The sequence below is a fragment of the Dreissena polymorpha genome, chromosome 15 (assembly GCF_020536995.1).
Source record: "Dreissena polymorpha isolate Duluth1 chromosome 15, UMN_Dpol_1.0, whole genome shotgun sequence".
NCBI classification, from domain to species: domain Eukaryota; kingdom Metazoa; phylum Mollusca; class Bivalvia; order Myida; family Dreissenidae; genus Dreissena; species Dreissena polymorpha.
In genome coordinates, this window is record NC_068369.1 from 43139658 (window position 1) to 43162390 (window position 22733).

The following is a 22733-nucleotide window of genomic DNA, read 5'->3' on the forward strand; positions in this document are numbered from 1 at the left end:
CTTTTTTCGGGTCAAACATCGGACCTGTTGTTACGCGCGTTCACACGAATGTAGGCAAACGAATTCGATGTACGAATATATTAATCGGAAAATCCTTTGTAACACGATTAAAATAAATGTATATTTTTAAATAAACGTACTAGTTATTTAAAAAAACAGAGTGCAAACAGTGGGTTGAAAAAGTGTTATTTTATACAATAATTTATTACGATCGTATAAGTCAAATATGAGTGATCTGAGGGCGGTAGACAGTGAGGTTATCTTCCGTGACGGAAGTGGTTTGTCGGCTCGTGGCGATGAAGACACACCTGAGTCGGACGCGGAAGTCGCGTACGGAAGCCAACATGTACCTGACGACGGGGTACGAGCGCTACACGATCAAATGTTGAATATGACTTCCGTTTTGCGTGATGTCGTTGTGGAGTTAAAGCAGCTGACGGTAGCAGGGCGGGGTACCACATCTTCGACTGCTAACAACGCGAACAACAACACATTTGTTGCGACGGTACACATGCATGTGGGTGATCTGGATAATGATCTACGTAGTGCGGGTGATAGCCGGGTTGATTCAAGAGTTGGCAACAGAGTGCCCGACGTGAGGGAGTCGCAGTCGGAACCGCAAGCGCCGCGGTTTCTTAACAACGGCTTTGTGATTGGCCGTAATTACGAACGGCAAACTGACAATCGACAGCCGATTGCGCAACCTGGGGTTTCAAATACCAGGTGCGAAAATGCCCGTGGCAGATACGAGTATCAAGCTCCTGCCTACATGGATGGTCAACGTCAAAATCAGCAGCGAAGACTTCCACCTGTAAAGATGGCATCATTTAGTGGAAAAGAGGACTGGGTGACTTGGATATCGCAGTTTGAAGCGATCGCAAAAAGGAACAATTGGAGCCATGACGAAATGCTTGACCAGTTGCTACCCAGACTCGAAAGTTTGGCAGCCCAGTTTGCATTCTCGCAACTCTCCCCAAACTTGCTAAATGACTATCAATCTTTAGTGGAAGAATTAGACAGCCGTTTCCGTGTCATCGAAACGCCGCGCTCTTTTGCGTCAATGTTCAGCCGAAGGTCGCAACGACATGGCGAGACTCTCGAAGAGTATGCAGCGGGGTTTAAGCAACTCTATGACAAGGCTAATGGCTGGAGAGGTCGGCGTACTAGGAACGAAGATCTTGTACGAAGATTCCTAGATGGACTAAATGACGACGACGTCAAATTCGAGGTGGAGTTTAACAAAGAACCGCGGAATATAGATGAGGCGGTATATTTTGCTGTGAACCTTATAGAAATCCGAGGTTTAAACAGAACTGAAAGGCGAAACCGTTATAATGCCAGGAGAACTGAACACGACGATTATGATAGTACCGTTGCAGACGAGGAAGAAAAGGCTTTCGCAATTAAGAGGGTTGATGCAAAAACAACTCCTTCGCGAGTAAAAAAACGAAGACGAGAGCAAGAGTGAAGCATCTACGATAAAAGAGCTATTGGCGAGGATCGAAAAACTAGAGGCAGAGCGAAACACACCTCAAAAGATAAACTTCAAGAAAGATGTGACTTGCTTGAGATGCCAACAGAAGGGACACTATGCGAGGGAATGCCACAATCAAGAGCAAAAGAACGCTTTTAACAGAACAGCTGATGAAAAACAGAAGCTCTTAAACGGGAAAGGACCAGTCCTTGCGGCCAAAGGGAGGTCCATGTAAATGATCTAGTATTGGAGGGCCAAAAGGAAACCACAACAGCGACAGAGCCAGTGAGCAATTGTAACGACAGGGACTATGGCGATGGCCTGTACATTGAGGGTACAGTGGAAGATACCCCTGTCGTTTTTACAACTGACACTGGTGCCTCGAAAACTATTGTGTCTTCGATGATCTTCAATCGGCTTAGAGAGAGTGAGAAGCCAAAGTTAACTGGTGCCATAGGTTTGCGGGGAGCTGGGGGTATGCCCATTAAGGTAATGGGTCGAGGAGCTTTCAGAATGCAGCTTGGACCAGTCAAGAGGCTTCAAGAAGCTATAGAAGCCGACATAGAATATGACGTGCTGTTGGGCTATGACGTGTTGGGGAACGCTGAGAGTCCAGCAGATATCATTTCGAATCGCAGTATAATTTCTTTAGATGGTAAAGAAATACTTTGTATACAGAAAAAGCTGAGGTACATGCAAAAGGTAACTGTTGCAGACGATGTGCTAGTTCCAGGGAACTCAAAAGCTGTGATAGAAGTGTATGTGGAAAGAGAAGAGGCTGATGACGGAGGGAAGCCTGACTTTATCATTGAAGCCACTGATATGTTCCAAGAGAGGTACGGTCTAGTTTTGGCTGCAACATTAGTAAACATCAAATCAGCCCCTACTTGCAAGGTGAGGCTTATGAATCCGTTCCCTGAAGAAGCAATGCTGAAGCAGGATGCCGAAAGTGCACGTGCAGAACGCATTGATAGGGTGGTAAGTGTCGTTGTTGATAAAGAGAGCGAAGATGTGGCGAATAACATTAGTATAAGACGAATTGCTGTAAGACCGAATCAAGAATTGCCTGGTAATGTAGAAGCACTTTCCCAAACAGGTTTAAAAGAACTACCAGCTCATCTTAAAGATCTTCACGAGCGCTCAACAGTAGGTAAAACGGAACACGGGAAAGCCGTTGTTGCAGGTTTGTTTCACAAATACAGCGACTCATTTTCTAAAGATGACTCGGATATAGGTCTAACCCATTTAACAGAGCATTGCATCAATACCGGAGATGCCGCTCCAGTGAAACAAAGGCCTCGTCGGGTACGTTAGCTTATGCCGACGAAGAAAGGAACGCAAGATCTGATGAAGAAAGGGGTGATCCAGAAGAGCAGTTCGCCTTGGGCTAGTCGGATAGTGCTAGTGCGAAAGAAATTAGGCGCGGTTAGGCCGTGCGTCGACTACCGGCGCGTCAATGCTTTGGTTAAGCCAGACGGGTTGCCACTTCCGCGAGTCCTGGATTGCTTGGATGCCGTGGCTGGGTCCAAGTATTTTAGTAGCTTTGATTTGACGTCCGGCTACTTCCAGATACCTCGGAAGAAGGAAGATGTACCGAAAAGCGCTTTCGTGTGTAAGTTTGGACAGTTTGAAATGACACGGGTGGCATTTGGTCTAAACAATGCTGCTAGCACTTTTCAGCGTATCATGGAATTAGCACTTCAAGGTCTCCAGTGGCAGACGTGTCTCGTCTACATTGACGATATTATTGTGTTTGGTGAAAATTTCGTTGACCACATCGTCCGCGTTGATGAGGTGCTGGCGCGTATTCAAGACGCAGGTCTAAAGTTCAAGCCTGAGAAGTGCCGCATACTGCAAACAGAAGTTGTCTTCCTTGGACATAAAGTGTCAATTGGACATATAGTGTCAAAAGAGGGGAATAAACCGGACACGAGTAATGTTGAAACGATAATAAATTGGCCTATTCCACAAACTGCAAAACAAGTAAAGCAATTCGTGGCAACAGGCTCTTACTACAGAAGGTTTGTAAGGGACTTTGCTAAAATAGCCAGACCAATGATTGACCTGACAAAAAAGAGGCACCTTTTCTTTGGACTGAACAATGTCAGATATCCTTTGAAGCCATTAAGAAGACATTGGTTAGCCCTGAAGTGGTGGGTTATCCATTGAACGGTGGTGGTATTTTCTATTTGGATGTCGATGCGTCTGGGTGCGGAATAGGTGGCGTTCTGGAACAGGAGCAACAAGGTCGCGAAAAGGTGATCAGTTACGCGAGTAGGTCCCTTAACAAAGCTGAGCGTAACTTTGGTGTGACAGAGAGAATCTAACCCGTTGTCGTTATACGATGTCAGTGCGCAGGCGTCATGATTCTAACTCACTGGATGCGAGACATCTCCGTCGTTTGCTGACGGTGACTTAAAGCCAGATCGCGAGAATCTCATCGTGCGAGATTTATTTAAAAGGCACTTACAAAAACATGTGTTATTTAAAGTAAAGGAAACAAGTAATCTATGTCAATGACAATATGCACTGTACACACGCGAAGATGTCCCCAAATTATAAATGAATAAACACTGATTGAAATAGGGTGATGTAATGTTTTATTGTAAAGTTTGTAACGCAATTTCAAAAATCTGATAAATTATCAGCATGATTGTGAATAGTAAATATATGCAAATCATGTTGGTTTTGTGTATGACCATACGCCTATTCAGTTGCCATCAATAGTTTTATTCTGCTTTGAATTGCACTATTTATCTTGTGGACAATATTTGAAATAATTAATAATATTGATCGCCTGAACTATTCTTTGCAAAATTAATTTATATGTTAAATGTTTATTAAAACACTTTATAGACATGGGCACTTAAAGTGTAAAAAGATGCGATGAAAAAACAATTAAAAACAAAATAAAGATTACATATAACTAGTATTTCAATAAAACGTTGTACAGTTTTATTCAGCACAAATGATGTATTGTATCCCAAACGTTCGTTCGTAGTAAAATAAATTAATTTTGCAGTTGAAAGATAAAAGCCTGTTGCATGTTTGAAATTATAATTTAAACATTGCATACTGGCTGCATAATGTTAGCTGTAAACGGGTTGTAGTTATCAATGGAAAACTATTTTTCACCTGTAGCAGGTGACCCTGCATTCGAATGTATTTTATCCCTGAATATATATGGAGAATGTTGCGTAATTAGTCTACGGTATTGACATACATAAACACCCTATTATGTAAATGCATAACGTTCAATTTTATTTATATTTTCTCTCTGATAGGCGTTTCTTTTTTGATTAAATTATTATTAATTTAATTTTTAGCAGTCACATAAACAACCAAGCAATGTAATATGGAATTTTTATACCCATTATTGCTGCTTCTTCCTGTATTTGCGCGATGATTATCTGAAATATTAACTTAATGACGCTATATTCTTAAATCGTTTTCTATAAAGAAGGAATGTAGTTGACACTTGTTTGTAGTTTTATTTTATCGTTCGTCAAAAAGTTGTAACTCTGTTGCTCTGGTATCTTCAATACCATTGAGTAGTTAAATTGTAATTAAATTGAATGCGTTTTAATTCCCTTTAATTATTGTTTGATTTGAGTTACAAAGCTATGACGTTAAATGTTGTTTACACTTAAATGTATTATGAATATTGCTGGGCCAAGTGTGAGGTTGAGCGATCTATAACCGGTTTAAACCCCCAATGCTTTGCATTGACCGTTCCAAGGCGGTGACCCCAGCTTTATTCATTTTTTTGTGTTTATGTTGGTTTGTATTGTGCTGTATTGTGCTGTTTTGTACTGTTTTGGCAATCGGTCACTTGCCTTAAATAAAGGACCAACTAATTGTTTTTAATAAGAATTCAATACTGCTCCAGCAGCTGGAGTTTCACTTCTTTATATTCTAATACCTTCTTGTCACTAATTGTTTTATTGGTACGTAGTCTGACTCTGATTGTTATTTTATTAGTCTGTTTTTATTTATTTGCATCATCAGTTCATATCCACACTACAATTAACTATAAAATAACTGTGTTAGTATTAGAATATAAATTCAGTAGATCACCGTTATTTAAAACATCGTGACAAATAATTCCTCCTTATTTCATGTATTTGTTCGATTCCCTTATTATCTAATTAGAAATGTAATGCTTTAGTTAAACATCGCTAAAAATTATCGCCATTTAGACCTATTTGTCTAGTCCTATATGCGGTTTTAAGTATATTTTTACATCTCTTGTTGCTAACAATGGTTCCTGATTCTTGATTTCACAAATTTGTTTATTCATTTAAATGTAAATTTCACAATCTAAATCAACGATCTTGAAATAAACAAAGTTTGGTTTTTATTGTAAGGTCCAGTCGATTCTCACTTGATAAACTAGGTCGTAGTTTCATCAATAGTTGCTCTCAATTGCTTCATTTTTCATCGGAGCAGTTAAAACAAAAAAATGTATATAATAAATATGAGAAGACAAAATATACTTTATATCACCAAGTGACTGTTCGTGTTGTGTTTTTAGTATTTTTATAAGGTATGTGTTGAGGAATAACAACAAGTTTCGACAGCATCGTTTTTAGAGTTATAAAACACCGATTGGATATTGTTGTTTTTCATATTGAATGTTATGAGAAGAAAAAACGAATGTAATCTTATTTAAATATGTGCAGATGTGGTGTCAGAAGCATACCAATCGGATTTTGTTTCCCAATAAGTGAATTCGTTTGCGCCCCTCTTTTTTAGACTTTTGTTCATGCTTTAATCGATTATCCGTCGTTAGTGAAGCTGAAGTCATGATATTTGTTTCGTGAATTAATGTTCATTTGTATGATTAATTTCGACTGAATTTATAAAATTTGTGAAGAAATTCATTAGTAAAGGCAATTTAAAGAACACCGTCGGTACTATACCACCACATTATAACTCCTTTTATTCACATGAGCTAATTTTAAACGAGAGCCTTATAGTGAAGTGGACGTTTGCCTGCATCTGACAGACTACCCACCGACGCCTTAATGTCGTTGCTATATTATTTAAATGGCGGCTTTATAACTTTAGTACTTTCGAATCAATTATTAAAGGTGAACCCCAGGGCTCCATTCTCGGACCGATTTTCTTTAATATCTTTATCAATGACATTTTTGAATTTGTGAATCAAAGTGATTTATATAATTACGCAGATGACAATACTTTATCTTTCAAAAGTAAAAATCCTGACACTTTGGTTAAAACTCTAGAAAATGACAGTTTGAAACTTATCAAATTGTTCAACGAAAACCACATGAAAGCCAATCCTGAAAAATTTCAAGCCATTGCTTTTGGGAAAAAGACACACAATCTACAAATATCATTTAATCTCGATGGCGTAAATATAAAGTGTGATGAGGAAGTCAAACTACTTGGCGTAACCTTTGATTGTATGTTCAATTTCAATACCCATATAACAAATATATGCAAGAAAGCTGCCAGGCAATTAAATGTCATGAAAAGGATAGGTAGGAACATCAACAAACTTGGAAGTCTTACTATGTACTATTCTTTTATTATGTCAAATCTAAATTATTGTCCATTAACATGGCATTTTACAGGGGAAACTAATACCAAGAAAATTGAAAAAATTGCAGGAAAGAGCATTACGCTTCATTTATGATGATTATTTACTGTCATATCAAGTTTAATTGCTTTTATCTGGGCTCCCATCTCTTAAAGTTAGAAGAATGAGAAGTGTTGCTTTAGAGACCTTTAACATATTAAACAAAGAAGGACCCAGTTATCTACATGATCTTGTTACATTTAAAGACTCTAAATATAATTTTAGGTATACTAAATGTGCGGAACTTCCAAGACCTAGAACCGAAAGATTTGGCAGGAACTCTTTCCGCTACTCTGCAGCCAGTATGTGGAACTCTCTGCCGGACACATTCAGACAGTGCTCGTCCTACAACCAGTTCAGGTCCCTGATCGACCAATGGAATGGACCAGATTGCAACTGTTCTGCGTGTGCCCGGTAGGGAGCGCTGACATGCTGGCTGGCCAGATACAATACTACATAGCATTATGTTACCCTTACTCTGTAATGCTTATCTTTTGTTCATTTTACCTTGTGTATTTTTTTCCTCATTAGATTGCTATTAGTTGCTGTATTTGCTTGCTGGTATCCATATGTTTTGTCTTGAGTATTCTACTATTATTTGCTAGCAGTATCTATATGTTTTGCTTTTAGTTTGCTATCATTTGCTTGTTTGTATCTATATGTTTTGCCTTTAGTCTGCTACTATTTTGGGTGCTTGTATCAATATGTTTTGCCTTTAGTTTTGCTACTTTTTGCTTGCTTGTATCTATGAGTCTAGTTTCCCTCTAGTTAGTTTTCCCCTGCAGGACTATTATGCATGTCTGGCATTATGTAAGTAGAGAATGTTTCTGCTCAATCGTTTGCTGTAGTACCAAATATTCAAGTGTTAAGTTTAGTTCTATATTCTGTTTTATTTATTTTAATTTATTTCTAACCAAGTTCTTTCAAACTTATGCTATAATGTATTCATGTATGTAACTTGTTATACTTAAGCCTCCTCCTTCTCCAGAGGATGATAAAATACTATGTGTCCAAATGCTTTATATTCATGTTATAGAATACACACTAAAATTTGTTATTTTAACCTTAGTGTACTAAACCTATGTAAATATTCATGATTAATGATTCTAGTCAGATTATTTCATTATATTTTAATGCTATAAAATAACTATGCTGTTTCAAAATCTGTATCTACAGGCATCTATGCTTGAGTAGGTTCAATTTTAGCAGTTTGCTCGGTTGATTGTTTTGTTTGTCTAATTATCTAAATAATTAATTGACTGACTGGATTGATAAATAATCGATTTCGTTTTCCAATATTGTGCTGCCACGTATTGCTCATTTTGTCATGTTAAACAGTTTTAACATTTTTTTTTGTTGTTGTTGTATACTATATGTGCTATTGTGTTATCATGTAAATGTTGAGTTTATAAGTCGGTTTTAAAAGCTCTTCAGAGCTTGTGTTTATATGTTTATATACCCGACTTTATAAATAAATATTACTTGACTTGACTTGGCGGCTGTTGTTGGATCGTTGCAAGACGCCAGGGAAGTGGTCGCTATATTGAGCCTTCCAACCCTTCAACCGACGTCTTAAAAACGTTGTTTTTGAAATTTTAATGGCAACTTTAGCATTAGAATTGCAAGACGTCAACGATATTGTCGATAGCTTGCGCCATCCATTCCGCCCACCGACTCATTACTGCCCTTTTTAGCAAGAAAATAATTTGATTCTGGTAAAATCAATACATCGTTATTTTCGTAACAAAAAATATTACGAATGTAAACCATATTGCAGAGGAGGTAATTTTAACGTGCCTGTTCTGTATATGACGGATTGCAATCCCCGGTCCCTTTTTGTGTGTAACCAGGTTTAGCTAATACTTTTGATTGATTATTAATATTAGAGAGAAAATTACACTCCTGTAATAATTGATCGGTATAATCAGTCCGGAGTGCCATCGTGCCTGAAGTTATTTATTGTTGTAATTAGTTTTTCGGATCACTTACGTGTCTGAGTTATGAAGCATGCAGAGTTGGCCTTTCGTTTCCTTGAAATCAGGCTGTGACCCATTATACGCCTATACGAGTATATAATATTTTGCTGTGTTCACATATGACGAATGACGAATAATATCTTCGACTGTTTACATCGAATTATAATTGAAATCATAGCACGTAGCTTCTTTTCATTGATTCATGGATAGTTTTAGATAAATATTAGTGGTATTTAATTGAACAATAATTGATTTATGTACCGTGTGCCCGTAGGAATTCAAAATACACATTGTCTATTTTAGCGAAAATGTTTTTGTTGTTGGGGTGGGGGTCATATGTCAAAAGCTCCTATTCAAATTAAGTGGTGTATTATATTATTATTTGAAGCTTATACTTCCCAGCTACTTTGTAGACGTTAAGTGGAGTGTTCTTGGCATTCAAAAGTGCATGGAACATAATAGTGTGGGCAGATTATATCTGTGTTTATTTCTCGCTTGTACATTGGATCTTTTTTAAGTCGTAAACGCTCATAGACGCGGTCTTCGGTTTTATTTATGTCTGAATAATATATTTAATTATTTTATCACTGAGAATTTTCAATACGCTGGAGCCCGGAGTCTGCGCAATAACTAACCGAAGTGGTCTCTTGTGATAAAAAAAGTCATTGAGTAAATGACGACATGGTCGGTAGCATGTGCCTTTCATCATTTGTCGTGTGCTCGGTGTTAATACTGATAGTCGCCCGCCTCCATTTACTTGTGTTGATAAAACGTCTGTCCGCTCATTACCACGACTTAATTGGGATCCATAGCAATATAATGGATATATTTAGAGCTGCTGGCTCAGTTATATTTATAAGTATAGAGTACACAATGTAAGAGCGCGTTTTGGAATGACCGGGGTGTACTCATATATAGTGTGATTTTAATACTTAACTCGGTTTATTAAGCGTTTTTGTTGTTGTAAATACCTGTCAAAATTGCCAATTTAGAATAAGAATTCTTTCGTGTCTACTGACGGCACATTTATCCAACATAGTATTTACTGCGGGAAAGGCCAATACAGGTCAAAAACTGGCTTAGACAGCTACGCCTGCAGGTCGGACCATGCAGACTTCGTGAAGAAGCCGGTAGGACATGCAGATAAACTCTGATATACATACAAGTACTCAATACAGCTACGCTGAATCAAGCAATTATATCAGACTTATGAATGTTTAGAACATTTTATTATTGAAGTTTAAGGCTCTTTTATTTTATATCTTGCAAAAAGAAGGTATTCAATTAAAAAATATGGAAATCTTAATAAAAATACTCTCATCCAAGTAAAACTATTGATACACAATGTAATGGAATATTTACTTGTGTGCTGATTTTCAAAAAGTTCATGCTTTCTATAAAAATTTGAATTTCTAATCATTATAAGATGAATTAGTTATTTTTCAGGTAGTCTATGAAGTATTGTGTGTAGCATTTAATTTTTGAAATATATCATATATTCAACAATTTATAAACTAAACATCATGCGAAATGTTCATGACAGCGTTATTCAATTTGAAAACGTTAACTTGATATAACTGTCTATGTTTTCCACAGAGTTGAAAGACAAAAATGGTTGATCAGGTATAAGTTTATTGGACGACCTACACAATATAAATGTGTTTTGATGGCAACAACGGGAGTTCTTTATTTAAACAAATCTATCTGTGATTTACATTTTCTTTTACGGGGAACTGGGTCACGCAATTAAAAAAACTAAAATAGAAATTAAGAGCGTCAAATAATTTCATTTTATTAGAATGTCATCATTATGTTACTATGCTTTGTTTTATGTATCTTTAAATATCAATGGAGTGTTTTCATTTTGGTGTCTTGTTAGATGTTTTTAATTATAGATCCGTCGTAATTTAGTTTATGTTTCGGTCCGCCCGAAATATTCGGAAAGTCTGGTCAGCTGTTGATCTATAATAAGAATAGATTTTGTTTTTATCAGCAAAGTGCCATAGCATAAATTCCTACAGAATAACAAAGGCAAATACTTTAACATAAGGCCCATTTTATCTGTTATTTCTAAGATATAACCTTAATTTACTTGACAGAATATCAAATTCGTGTTCTTTTATTACGTTTTCAAATATTTAGTTATGGTATTATCATTAAACATTAACAACAGTTTATTTTCAGAACAGTCTATACTGATAACACTAGTAAGTTTTTATAGCATTTGGGGCAATATAATAAATTTAATTAGTTTCAAAGTAATCTCTTGCCGCACAAAAACAACAACAACACTGCATACTGGTGATATGTGTTTGTTTTATATCACAAAGCATGTTTTCGAATGAGTTTACATATGAATTAAACACGCATTTCATATTTTACGGATTGCCCAACACAATCAGACAACAAATGGGATACTACATGCATGAAAAACAACAAGTCAGCGTAAGCATGTATCACTTCCTAAACGTGATGAACAGTTTTATAATCGTAATTGATAACAATTCATGCCATACCTGTTTTAATAAATTTAATAATCTACACACACAAAATAAATGAATGTGTTACGAATAGTGTATAATCTTAATTGATAACAATTCATGCCAAACCTGTTTTAATAAATTAATGATCTACACACACAAAATAAATGAATATATTACAAATAGTGGACGTTTTTTAAATAAAAATTTACTTAATTTAAACTCTTGATTTAAGGTCATTTACACACAATATAATTAATTACATATGCTCTAATTCGCTATTAAATGTGTTATGTATTTCATAGAAAAAACATATGGTTTTAATTCTTTAAACAGTTCACATAGAGGTTTAAAGATATTGTAACAAAAACAAAACTAAAAACAAAAACTTAGTCCGATGAGTTTCCATAACATGTGATCTATAAAGATAGCTAAAAGGCCTGATTTAGATAAAAACAACAACCATGTGACCTTGTAGAGGACCAATGGCTCTATGTTTTATGTTCTAAGACTCTATGTTACCAGTAAGCATGTTTAATAAATAACTAAAATAAAGATTGACTTTGATTTGTAAACAATACTGAACATTTTGGCTTCCATAGCTTTGTTGACCTTTGTAGCATCTACACATGTTTATTATTGTAAAAGGACAGTTTGGAAAAATAGCGGATATGTAGAATATATTAAAACTAAAGAATTTGTATATGAAATCCTCTAATGACAAATAAACTGCAAAATGACAGCGAAGGATACAAATAATGGGATAGAAATAGAGAAGTTTTAGAAAAACATGCAATAATACAGGAAGTAAATGAACAAATGATTTTAAGAGTGAATAGCAAATTAAACAAGACAATTACATGAATATTAACTCCTTAGCAATTCATAAAAAAAGAACTATATGATCAATTATGTACATAATATATTTTGTTTATATTTAGAAAATAACCTTTGATGTATTGTTGTCTAATGTATCGTTTTTAATTAGGTTAAGATCTCATATAATATAAAAATAACTAATTTGCACCAATGTGTCACTTAATTTTTCTTGGTTAGTAATTAGGTAATACACTATGAAAACAAGTGACTGGCACGGTAATTTGCTGAAGAAAAAGTTAGTTTACAATTAAGAATGCGGCAAAATAAAAGTAATTAAAAGGATCCGTAAACGGGTATAATTATTTTCTTATTTAAGCACACATAACAATTACATGAATGGGTCTAAATACCAATAAATAGTTTAAATGACTATGTTTTTTTTGCTGTTTCAGCGTTAAACAAAATGTTTAAAAAAATGAAAATGTTTTTACAAAAAAAATGTTTGGAATAAAAATGAAACTAAAATGTATGCTAGAATAACAATTAAATACAACAATTAATATATGTGCAGTCAAATAGCATGAACTTTCTTAAACAAACATTTCAATAAAATAGGCATATACTTAATAAATAATCTATCCAATCTTAACAAAAACTTACAAAAAAATGATAAACTTAAAACTTCCAACAGCACATTGTAAGAAATATAATATAAACATGAAAATCTGTCAGTGATAAAAAAAGAGAAGATAAATATCGAATTTGAGCAGCCATATTTACATGCTAAGCATAATATTTATGTTCATCACCAGACTTTCAGCGACATAAAATGTAAATATTATAAATACAAAAAACCGATTCCAATCTGAAAATATCACAGTCTACTTGCACATGAATCTATACAAAAAACACTTCTATTTCTTAACACCTTTATGTATTTACAAAGTTTTTCACCATACATTGATGTTTCTTTTTACATCATACATGCACAGTATAAAATAATATCAAATATATACACATTCCTTACAACTATTTATTTAATGTGTGATGCACAACTATACAAATATCACTGTGAAAACATGGACATCAGTGTCTCTATTCTCAAAGTTAATAAGGAAAAGTTAAATTAAATTTTAAAAATATATGAAAGTCTTCAGCAAGATTTTTTTATTTAATTCTTGTGGTTTAGGTTTATGCTCTGTGAAAAATCAACAGGTAGTTGTCTTAACAAAGAAAATGTATTTCTCTATTTCTGTCAATACATCATTAGTTACATTTGTTTATACAATATTCCATCAATACAGTCCTAGGGCATGTATTTTACAACATATCTGAAAAGTCTAAAATAATGATACAATATTTTCACTTAAGACTTTAAGTGCGAATGTTATGCATTGTATTTTACCACAATATTTACAGATCTGCATATTTTGATATAAGTATGTTCTTGGTAAATACAATACATGAAATAAACAGATTTGAAAATAAAGATAAATTTTGTCTAAAGACACTTCAAATTGAGCCTCGTTTCAGGAAACCTGGACTTGATGCATGTGCGTAAAAGTATCATCCAAGATTAGCCTATTCAGTCTGCACAGGCTAATTAGGGACGACACTTTCTCTTCTCATGGAATTTTAAAGGAGGTCTCTTCTAACCATTAATCAAATTAGAACAGAAAGTGCTGTCCTTAAATCAAATTAGAACAGAAAGTGCTGTCCCTAAATCAAATTAGAACAGAAAGTGCTGTCCCTAAATCAAATAAGAACAGAAAGTGCTGTCCCTAAATCAAATAAGAACAGAAAGTGCTGTCCCTAAATCAAATTAGAACAGAAAGTGCTGTCCCTAAATCAAATAAGAACAGAAAGTGCTGTCCCTAAATCAAATTAGAACAGAAAGTGCTGTCCCTAAATCAAATTAGAACAGAAAGTGCTATCCCTAAATCAAGTTAGAACAGAAAGTGCTGTCCCTAAATCAAATAAGAACAGAAAGTGCTGTCCCTAAATCAAATTAGAACAGAAAGTGCTGTCCTTAAATCAAATTAGAACAGAAAGTGCTGTCCCTAAATCAAATTAGAACAGAAAGTGCTGTCCCTAAATCAAATTAGAACAGAAAGTGCTGTCCCTAAATCAAATTAGAACAGAAAGTGCTGTCCCTGATTGCCTATGCAGACTACATGTGCTAATCTGGGAGGGCACTTTACGCAAATGAATTATGCTCCATTTTCAAAGAGCAAGACACAATTATTTTTCTAATGGCTTTAATGGGCCTTTTGCGTGAGCACACTATCCATGTTCTGACGTATTTTATCCGCCGTCCGTCTTTCCTGAAGGTGGCGTTGCTCCAGGGTGTGAATGTCAATCACATCCATGGTTTGCGTCGACCCCTGGGGGGTAGCGTTCTTGGACAAGTTCATTCCCTTTCTGCCGGGACTTCCAGGGGTCAACTGGGCTGCCACCTCGTAGGAGTTCTACTGGCTCGGTCTCGGCTTGGTCTGAGGTTTGGGCACATTCTTTGCATACTCTAGTGCCTGCAAAATGAGGTTCGTGCTTAGTGGTATGAAGCATTACACCTTGAAATGTATTCACCAACCTTTTCTTAGAATTAAAACAAGGATGTGTTTGTCAGAAACACAATGCCCCTACTGCGCCGCTTTGATTTATTTATTTTTGTTTTTGATTATATCCCTTTAAAAAATATTACTTTCCTTGTTAAAATGATCTGTACCTGCCAAATGATAAATATAAATTATCTCCCTTTAAAGCTTGTTACTGCCCTTGCATTTGTGTTTTTACCTTTGACCTTGAAGGATGACCTTGACCTTTCAACACTCAAAATGTGCAGCTCCATGAGAAACACATGCATGCGAAATATAAAGTTGCTATCTTCAATATTGCAATATTATGGCAAATGTTAAAGTTTTTGGACGGACAGACAGACATATGGACAGACAGACAGACAGTTCAACTGCTATATGCCAACCTACCGGGGGCATAAACAGAGAATAGACTTAGCACCTTGAAAAATATGTATTGTGTTTAAATATATCAAGGCTTCCACTGGTGATAATGTCCTAAAAAGAATGTTCTACATGAAGAGTTATGAAGATACATGTATAGGCAGTTAATGCCAAATTTGACTCAAAATTAAAGCATATTTCTTATCTGAAACCATTTCAGTATGCAGTGTTTGCTGTTCTTAGAAACATCATTCATCAAACCGTATCCCACCAATTTTAGCTCAACATTCATACTTGTACAGACAAATTATTTACGAAAAAAACAAGAGCTGTGTTTGTGAAACACAATGCCCTCTACTGCGCCGCTTTGAAGCCGCACAGCAGCTATTTTATTAAAAAAATGACTTTTGACCTTGAAGGATGACCTTAACCTTTCACCATTCAAAATGTGCAGCTCCATGAGATGCACATGCATGCCAAATATCAAGTTGCTATTTTCAATATAGCAAAAGTTAGGACCAAGGTTAAAGTTTTGTGACAGACACACAGACACACACATACAATGACAGACAGACAGACAGGCCAAAAACAATATACCCCGATCATATGATTAAGGGGCATAAAAATCTGTTCCGCTTCTAAGGTAGAAACAGATAAAAACTATAACTTATAAACAAGGCCTCACCGTTTTCCTCTTGACGCCCTCCTCTCCCTGTTTTTCAGGCTGCTTAGGAAACTTTGGAGGTTTTTTCACGCCCAACTCCTGGCGATTCTTCTCCATTACCATGCGAGCATACTCAAATTGTTTGTGCCGTTTCTCCATCTGAAATGTGACAAAAGCAGCTGAAAATTTACTGTCATAAATCCATGATTAAAATTGCACAACGATTTTATCATTTTATATTGATGATTTTGCATACTATTAAACCATAGTTAAAGTGTTTACAATTTTATCATTCTATATTGATGATTTTCTATACTGTTAAACCATAGTTAAAGTGTTTACTACAACTACAGTGATAACAGTAACATTAAACAAAATATTTAATCAAATCAGCATCAAAAGGTCATTTAGAATTACACTTAAATTAAATTGTGATTAAAAATGAAATTGTGCGAGTTGATAAATAAGTCAATACCATAATTGTGCTAGTGGCAAAAACATTTAATCCCATTTCACAGCGACATTGACGGTATAACACGTTGTGGAATATACTTGCTTGTATTCAACACTGTGGAATATACCTGTCGCGTGCACGGACTACTTTTTAAATGACGTCATGCGATATGCGCTAAAATTAGGTCGATATTGTTTGGTTCATTGATCGAATTATAAGGTCACCCATTAGAAGAAAATGTGGATATTTTGCAGAAAAAAAATATATGACATATTCACCAAAAGAAATGTTGAAATAAAATATAAAATTACACGATTTTTGTTTTGTTATTTTTTTTATTTATACTGACTTTACCACTGAATGATTTTTCATAAGAAACAAAGTCGACAAAACTTAAGCTTCAAAATTATACGACCTTCAACCTATAAATCTAGTCATATGACATAATTTTTCGCCATCCGTATAATGAATCAGCTGATTGATGGCGTCATAAAATGACATATTGCGTCATTTTCCCCATTTTTTTGACGATTTATTATAAACGCGACTTATTTCACATGTTTTCTACATGTACTGTATGTCGACATATCTGAAGTGTCAATTGATCACATTTTCCTTATTTCGTGTAATGTGCATTGTTTATAACAAAAGCATATACTTTTGACATTTAACTTAAATATTAAGAATGTACAACAAGCCATACACATATCGCACAGTTCATGAATAATCTGCTATGTTTGCTTTCCTATTTAATTCACGTTAGGCATAGAGCTGTGTAAAGTATAAGATGGTAAAAATAGCAACACACTCGAATTTGGAACGTCCCATTTTGTACACGGGTATTTTCTACTCATTTATCTGTTGTGTACTGGAATGTTTACCATTCTTTGTGTATTTATATATTAAATTATTTTCTCGTACAATAAGGGCATTTACCATAGATAAATAAAACATTGTGCAAGTTTAAACATAATTATGTTTGTATGAAGAAATCTGCAAATGCAACCGAGTTTACCAACGGCTATTATTAGATAAACTGCTCCGGTTCATTTGAACAGCAGTAATGTAGAGTACATGACGTAGCGTGTGACGAAGAAGAAAGTTTATCGCGTTCATAAACTCATTTGAATAAAGTGATAGAATGACATAAGGGTCTTTATTTAACTATGCTAAAATAATTATTAAAGACCCTGGATGCAAAATCGTCAATTACTGAGTTAAATGGATTATTAGATGGATTTTAAAGGATAATTAAAGGTAAGATACTAGTTCTTACGTGTTTTGATTTTTGTGTGTACTTTTGTCGTTCCCTGTTCACGGGGAAATGAATTTAACATGGGCGCCATTGATGCATCGGATCACACACGGCATACCCATAACATTATATAAAAACGTTCTGCGCGTCCTTAAATTCGTCGTCCGAAGTCGGAAAACGTATTGCCCTGTATATTTTGTCAAATAAAGTGTCAGTCGCTGCAATTGTCTGTTTACTCGTCAAAATTGTCAAGGTCTTCGATAGCTAAAGAAACTTCAGCGTACAGTTTATTTAGTATTGACAGACCCGTACAAAGTCGCGCCAGTCAAAAATCAAAAAGCGACATTTAAAGTTATGGTTGCCAGAACTAGGTCGTCGATGGTGTACATGTATGTTGACATCGACAGCATTTTGTCAGGAGCAATCGCCGCCATATTGGATTTTGATCATTTTCTTTCGAAAATAACATGAATTATAGTAAAGTAAAATCTTCTTTTCGCGGTCGTAATGTGTTAAAATTCGCATACTGCGTAGATTGAATGTAGGCATATGGTGATATTTTTACTTGTTTTACAGTTTGTGTGTGAATTTTTTAAAGACTATTTTGCGTACCAGAACAAATACATGTATATCACTACGCATGGTTACATTTGTTAGATTTTAAGCGCTTTTATGACTGAATTAAAATTATTGTTAAGGTTATTAGATCTATTTATGTTAAATGTCACGTTGAAAAAATCAAATGGGATAAATAGAATACTAGGATTAGCGTTGACTACAGAGAAGTTTATGCTGCTCGGCTCGAACACCGAAAGCGCTCGCCAAGGCTCGCGCTTCCGGCGTTCTAAGCCTCGCAACATAAACTTTTCTGTATTCAACGCTAACCTAGTATTCTCTATAAATCGCGAGTTTATCATTAAACTGCTGTATCTGCCCTACATGTCAACACAAGTTTCAAGGGCAACCCTTAACATGAAAACTCAGCAGCATACCTTATCTTTGCAAAAGTCAGTGTGAACAAGAGATTACCAAGCAATATTGTCCCCTACCGGTGAAACTCCATTATTAGTTGTCAGTATTTTTTATATATTTGTTGCCATAGCAACCATTATTCTTTACGTAGGAACAAAATGAAATGATTTGCATAATCTCCATATTGCCACCTATCCATGTTTCAAGTTTCATGAAAAAATATGAAGAACTTTTAAAGGTATCGCAGGATCCAGAAAAGTGTTACAGTTAGACTGACTGACAGACAGAGCGCGAACCATAAATCCCCTCAGGTTTCGCCGGTAGCGGACAAAAATACATTTTACAATAAAGTTAGTAAGCTTCAGTGCATTTTAACCCTTTATCACTTAGATACATGTTTTTTATGCATTTGTAGTACCTTAGAGAGTTTTATTTATTTTAAGACCTTTCTTACTAGATTCAAGTTGTAAAGGGTTAAGCGTATTCAAAGTATATTTGCTAATGTATTTATACACTTTTTGGAAAAAAATGTAAAAAAGTGTTCCAAAAATACACAAGTGTATAAAGTGCTTATTAAATGCCCATTCAATAGGGTGCCGATACAGATGCTTTAATGTGTATTACAGTCCACTCTCGTTATCTCGACATCGGATATCTCGATATCCTCGATATGTCGAAGTAAGCTCAATGTCCCAACTTTTTTCCTTCTTTATCTATATAAATAAACATCGCATATCTCGATTTTCGTTATGTCGAATAATTCGATATCTCGATATAAAATTTTGTCCCGAGTCCCGATTTTACATGTATCTACTGTGGTTTATCTCGAAGTGCGAATAACTGTTCCAGTTTCGGCAAAAGGTGCGATTTTTTTTCTTTGATACTTCACCGTCCCGCTTCGCCCGGCTGCTCCCGATACTGTGCGGTAGGAAATTGATCCGTTAATTGCATCAATGATCATACGTGTGTAATGTCGTTAGCCATTACCGGTAACACTTGAGTCAGGCCTGTCACTTTAACTGTCACATTAACATCAATTAACTGCAATTAATACACAGCCTGCCGAAAGGCCGAAAGATTAATTGTATTTTACAAACAACATTCCAAAATGAATGGAGTTATATTTTTGCGTATATAAACCGTCGCAAATTCGTCTTGATTGGACTTTAAATAGCTACATTAACGGATGTTTACTCGGCAGTTTAGAAAAATTATAACCGCATGTTTTCATGCAATTCTGTAATACTTAAAACGTCATTTTAAGCATTTAAATAGCAAAATTAATCGTGCCTCGTAAAAACGCGTATATATCAAGTAAAGATTATTATGCCACACGGTGACGGCTTTAGTTAGACCACTTAGCATGTATTTAGATGTTAAAAACAGGGTAAATTTTCGTCTTATTTTCTCTTTGAAAACGCCTAATCGGATATCTCGAACTCTCGTTATCTCGATATTTTTCTTGTTCCCGCCGACTTCGAGATAACGAGAGTGGACTGTAATTAAATAAACTCTTTTTGAGAAAGGGCTGGTCCATCTTTGCAGCATACCTTATCTTTGTAAGACTCAGTATCAAGGTCCGGGCCCAGGGTCCCTCTATTCAGTCGCACCTCCCGCTGCATCTTCTTGTAGTCGTTAATGTTGTAGACTTTATACCAGGGGTGCTCGCTTGGGTCTTTTGTCTTTATTTTGTGATATAGTGCGGCGTAACCTTCCTCCAGGGACTTCTACATTGCAACATCAATTAATTGCACCTTTAAATAGATGTTTACATATTTAACAATTTTCATTTAATCCATTGACTAACCAATGTTGTGCACCATGTTGTTTCACACTCAACTGCCGCCTTTTTGGTGATACAGTATAACACAAGCCACTCAAGTGATACATACTCCAGTAACAAACAACTAGCGTTGTCTTCTGTATTTGTCACAAACTACAGAAAAAGATTAATATACATTTGTATATTTGGTTCAAATGTAAAAAAAACTGGAAGATTTACTGTAGTTCATACTGATAAATTATTTTCCATATTCCGTGGCAGGAAAGACAGGAAAAAATTGAATAAAGTAAATAATATTCACATCACCAAAAAGTTATGATTGTGTATGTTTACTTAGTTCTTGTGTGATATCCCTACAGGCTCAAGAAAAACAACACAAACAAATAACCAAATTAAACACCTGTCATCTAATATTACCTGTTTACTTTACACTCATAATTATTAATGGGACATTAATTCTCATGGCTTTGATTGGTTGACTGATCCACAAATTAAACACAAACACATTGGAACAAGGCTATTGTCAAGCAATATGGTCCCCTACGGGCTCCACCATTGTCAGAAATTCCACCATTTTCAGATTTTTTAAATATATTTTTTATATTTTTGGTTGCCATATGGCAACCACAATTTTTGACGTAGGAACAAAATGACGTACATAATGTCCATATTGCCATCTATCCATGTTCCAAGTTTCATGAAAAAATATTAAGAACGTTTTAAGTTATCGCAGGATCCAGAAAACCACCATTTTCAGCAATATTTCTAGTCTATTTTTTGCCATAGCAACCAGAATTTTTGACGTAGGAACAAAATGAAATGACGTGCATAATTTACATATTGCCATCTATCCATGTTCCAAATTTCATAAAAAACGATTAAGAACTTTCAAAATTATCGCAGGATCCAGAAAAGTGTGATGGACGGACGGACGGAGATACAGACAGACGAACCGCAAACCATAAGTCCCCTCCGCTGAAACCGGTCGGGGACAAAAATGACTGACACAAATTTCTAAATTGTTATGTGCCAAAAAAATAAAATAGAAATAAAATAAATGTGTCCACAAAATGTCATTTTTTGAAAATAAAAAAAAACACGACATTTCAAACAAATATTTCACAATATTCCTACTTGATTTCATAGACTTACCAGCTCAGTGTTTGAGATCTCGTCATCTTTATAAAAGTTGAATCTCTTGGAGTATCCAGATGGGTCGGCAAGTTCTAGTTCCTCTTGCGTTAATCTTGGCTCTCCATGGTATGGTACCAAAGCCTGTTCTGGGGCCCCCGTATTTTAGCTGTATTGACCCGCATCCTTTAGAAAAAAAATTGAGGAGCCTAGATTATTGTTTTATAATTTTTGGAAGAATTAACAATTTTGGTCATAGTAAAGATGTTGTATTAATACTGCATGCACTAATCCCCCAGTGTTAAATGTTGATATATTTTTCATAAAAATGAGCTCTGATCTGGAAAAACGGAGCTTAACACATGTAAGTAAAGTGATGTCTCAGATAAGACTGTGCTGATGATTTGTGCCTATATGGTATTTTTTGTTAAAACGAAGTCTTTTCTTAGCAAAAATTCATTTAAAGCTGAAAGAATAATCCCTGATTAGCCTGTGCTGACTACGCTACACCAACCACTTGTTGATTAATTTTTTCAGGAACATAAAAATTGTGCGAAGTGATATCACAAGGAAGATCCTGACATATTAAAACTGAGATAACAATCTCTTTGAATTTATAAATGACAACTACCTCCGTTAACTATATACTGTAAAATCATTATTGTTAATAGGGCATTAATTTTCGATGATTCTGTGGGTTTAACAATGCATACGTTTTTCACAATCACATCGGCAAATGACTCATGACACAGATTCTTTATTTTGTTACCAATAACGGAAATCTCCTAATGTACTTGTTGACGAACCACTAAACCACTAAATTCAATGCCCCACAAATACAGATGAATTTACAGTACTAATAAAAAACTTACATCCTGGTAGCCGTAGTCATATTGCATGTTCTTGTCCTGCATCTGTTCGGGGACCCCGTAACCACGGTGATCACCAGGCGGATGTGTGTCTTGAATGGGCACCAGCGCCAGCTGATGTTGGTGGTGCGGCGGTGACCTAGCGCCCGACTGGCCCGGAAGAGGGCTTATCAGGCGGAGGTTGATGTCCACACTGATACGCTGCCCGTCCTCAGTCATGATCTCTTGGGTGTTATGTGGCTAGTTTTCACACCAGGGTTCGAACCCTGAACCCAATCACTAAGTTGGCGATTG

General features: G+C 35.5%; 2 protein-coding genes across 2 annotated transcripts; one reads left to right on the forward strand and one right to left on the reverse strand.

Annotated features, from left to right (window-relative positions):
- Positions 1–1876: 1876 nt before the first annotated feature.
- Positions 1877–2788, forward strand: LOC127859715 (uncharacterized). Its single transcript, XM_052397223.1, has one exon. The coding sequence runs from the start codon at positions 1877–1879 to the stop codon at positions 2786–2788; it is 912 nt and encodes a 303-aa protein (XP_052253183.1).
- An 8565-nt stretch (positions 2789–11353) lies between these two features.
- Positions 11354–22658, reverse strand: LOC127859716 (uncharacterized). Its single transcript, XM_052397224.1, has 5 exons — positions 22439–22658; positions 21592–21719; positions 20207–20383; positions 15997–16134; positions 11354–14882 (listed from the first exon to the last, which is right to left on the reverse strand). Exons 1-5 carry the CDS (start codon positions 22656–22658, stop codon positions 14823–14825), a joined length of 723 nt encoding a protein of 240 aa, XP_052253184.1. The 3' UTR covers positions 11354–14822.
- Between the last annotated feature and the right edge of the window lie 75 nt (positions 22659–22733).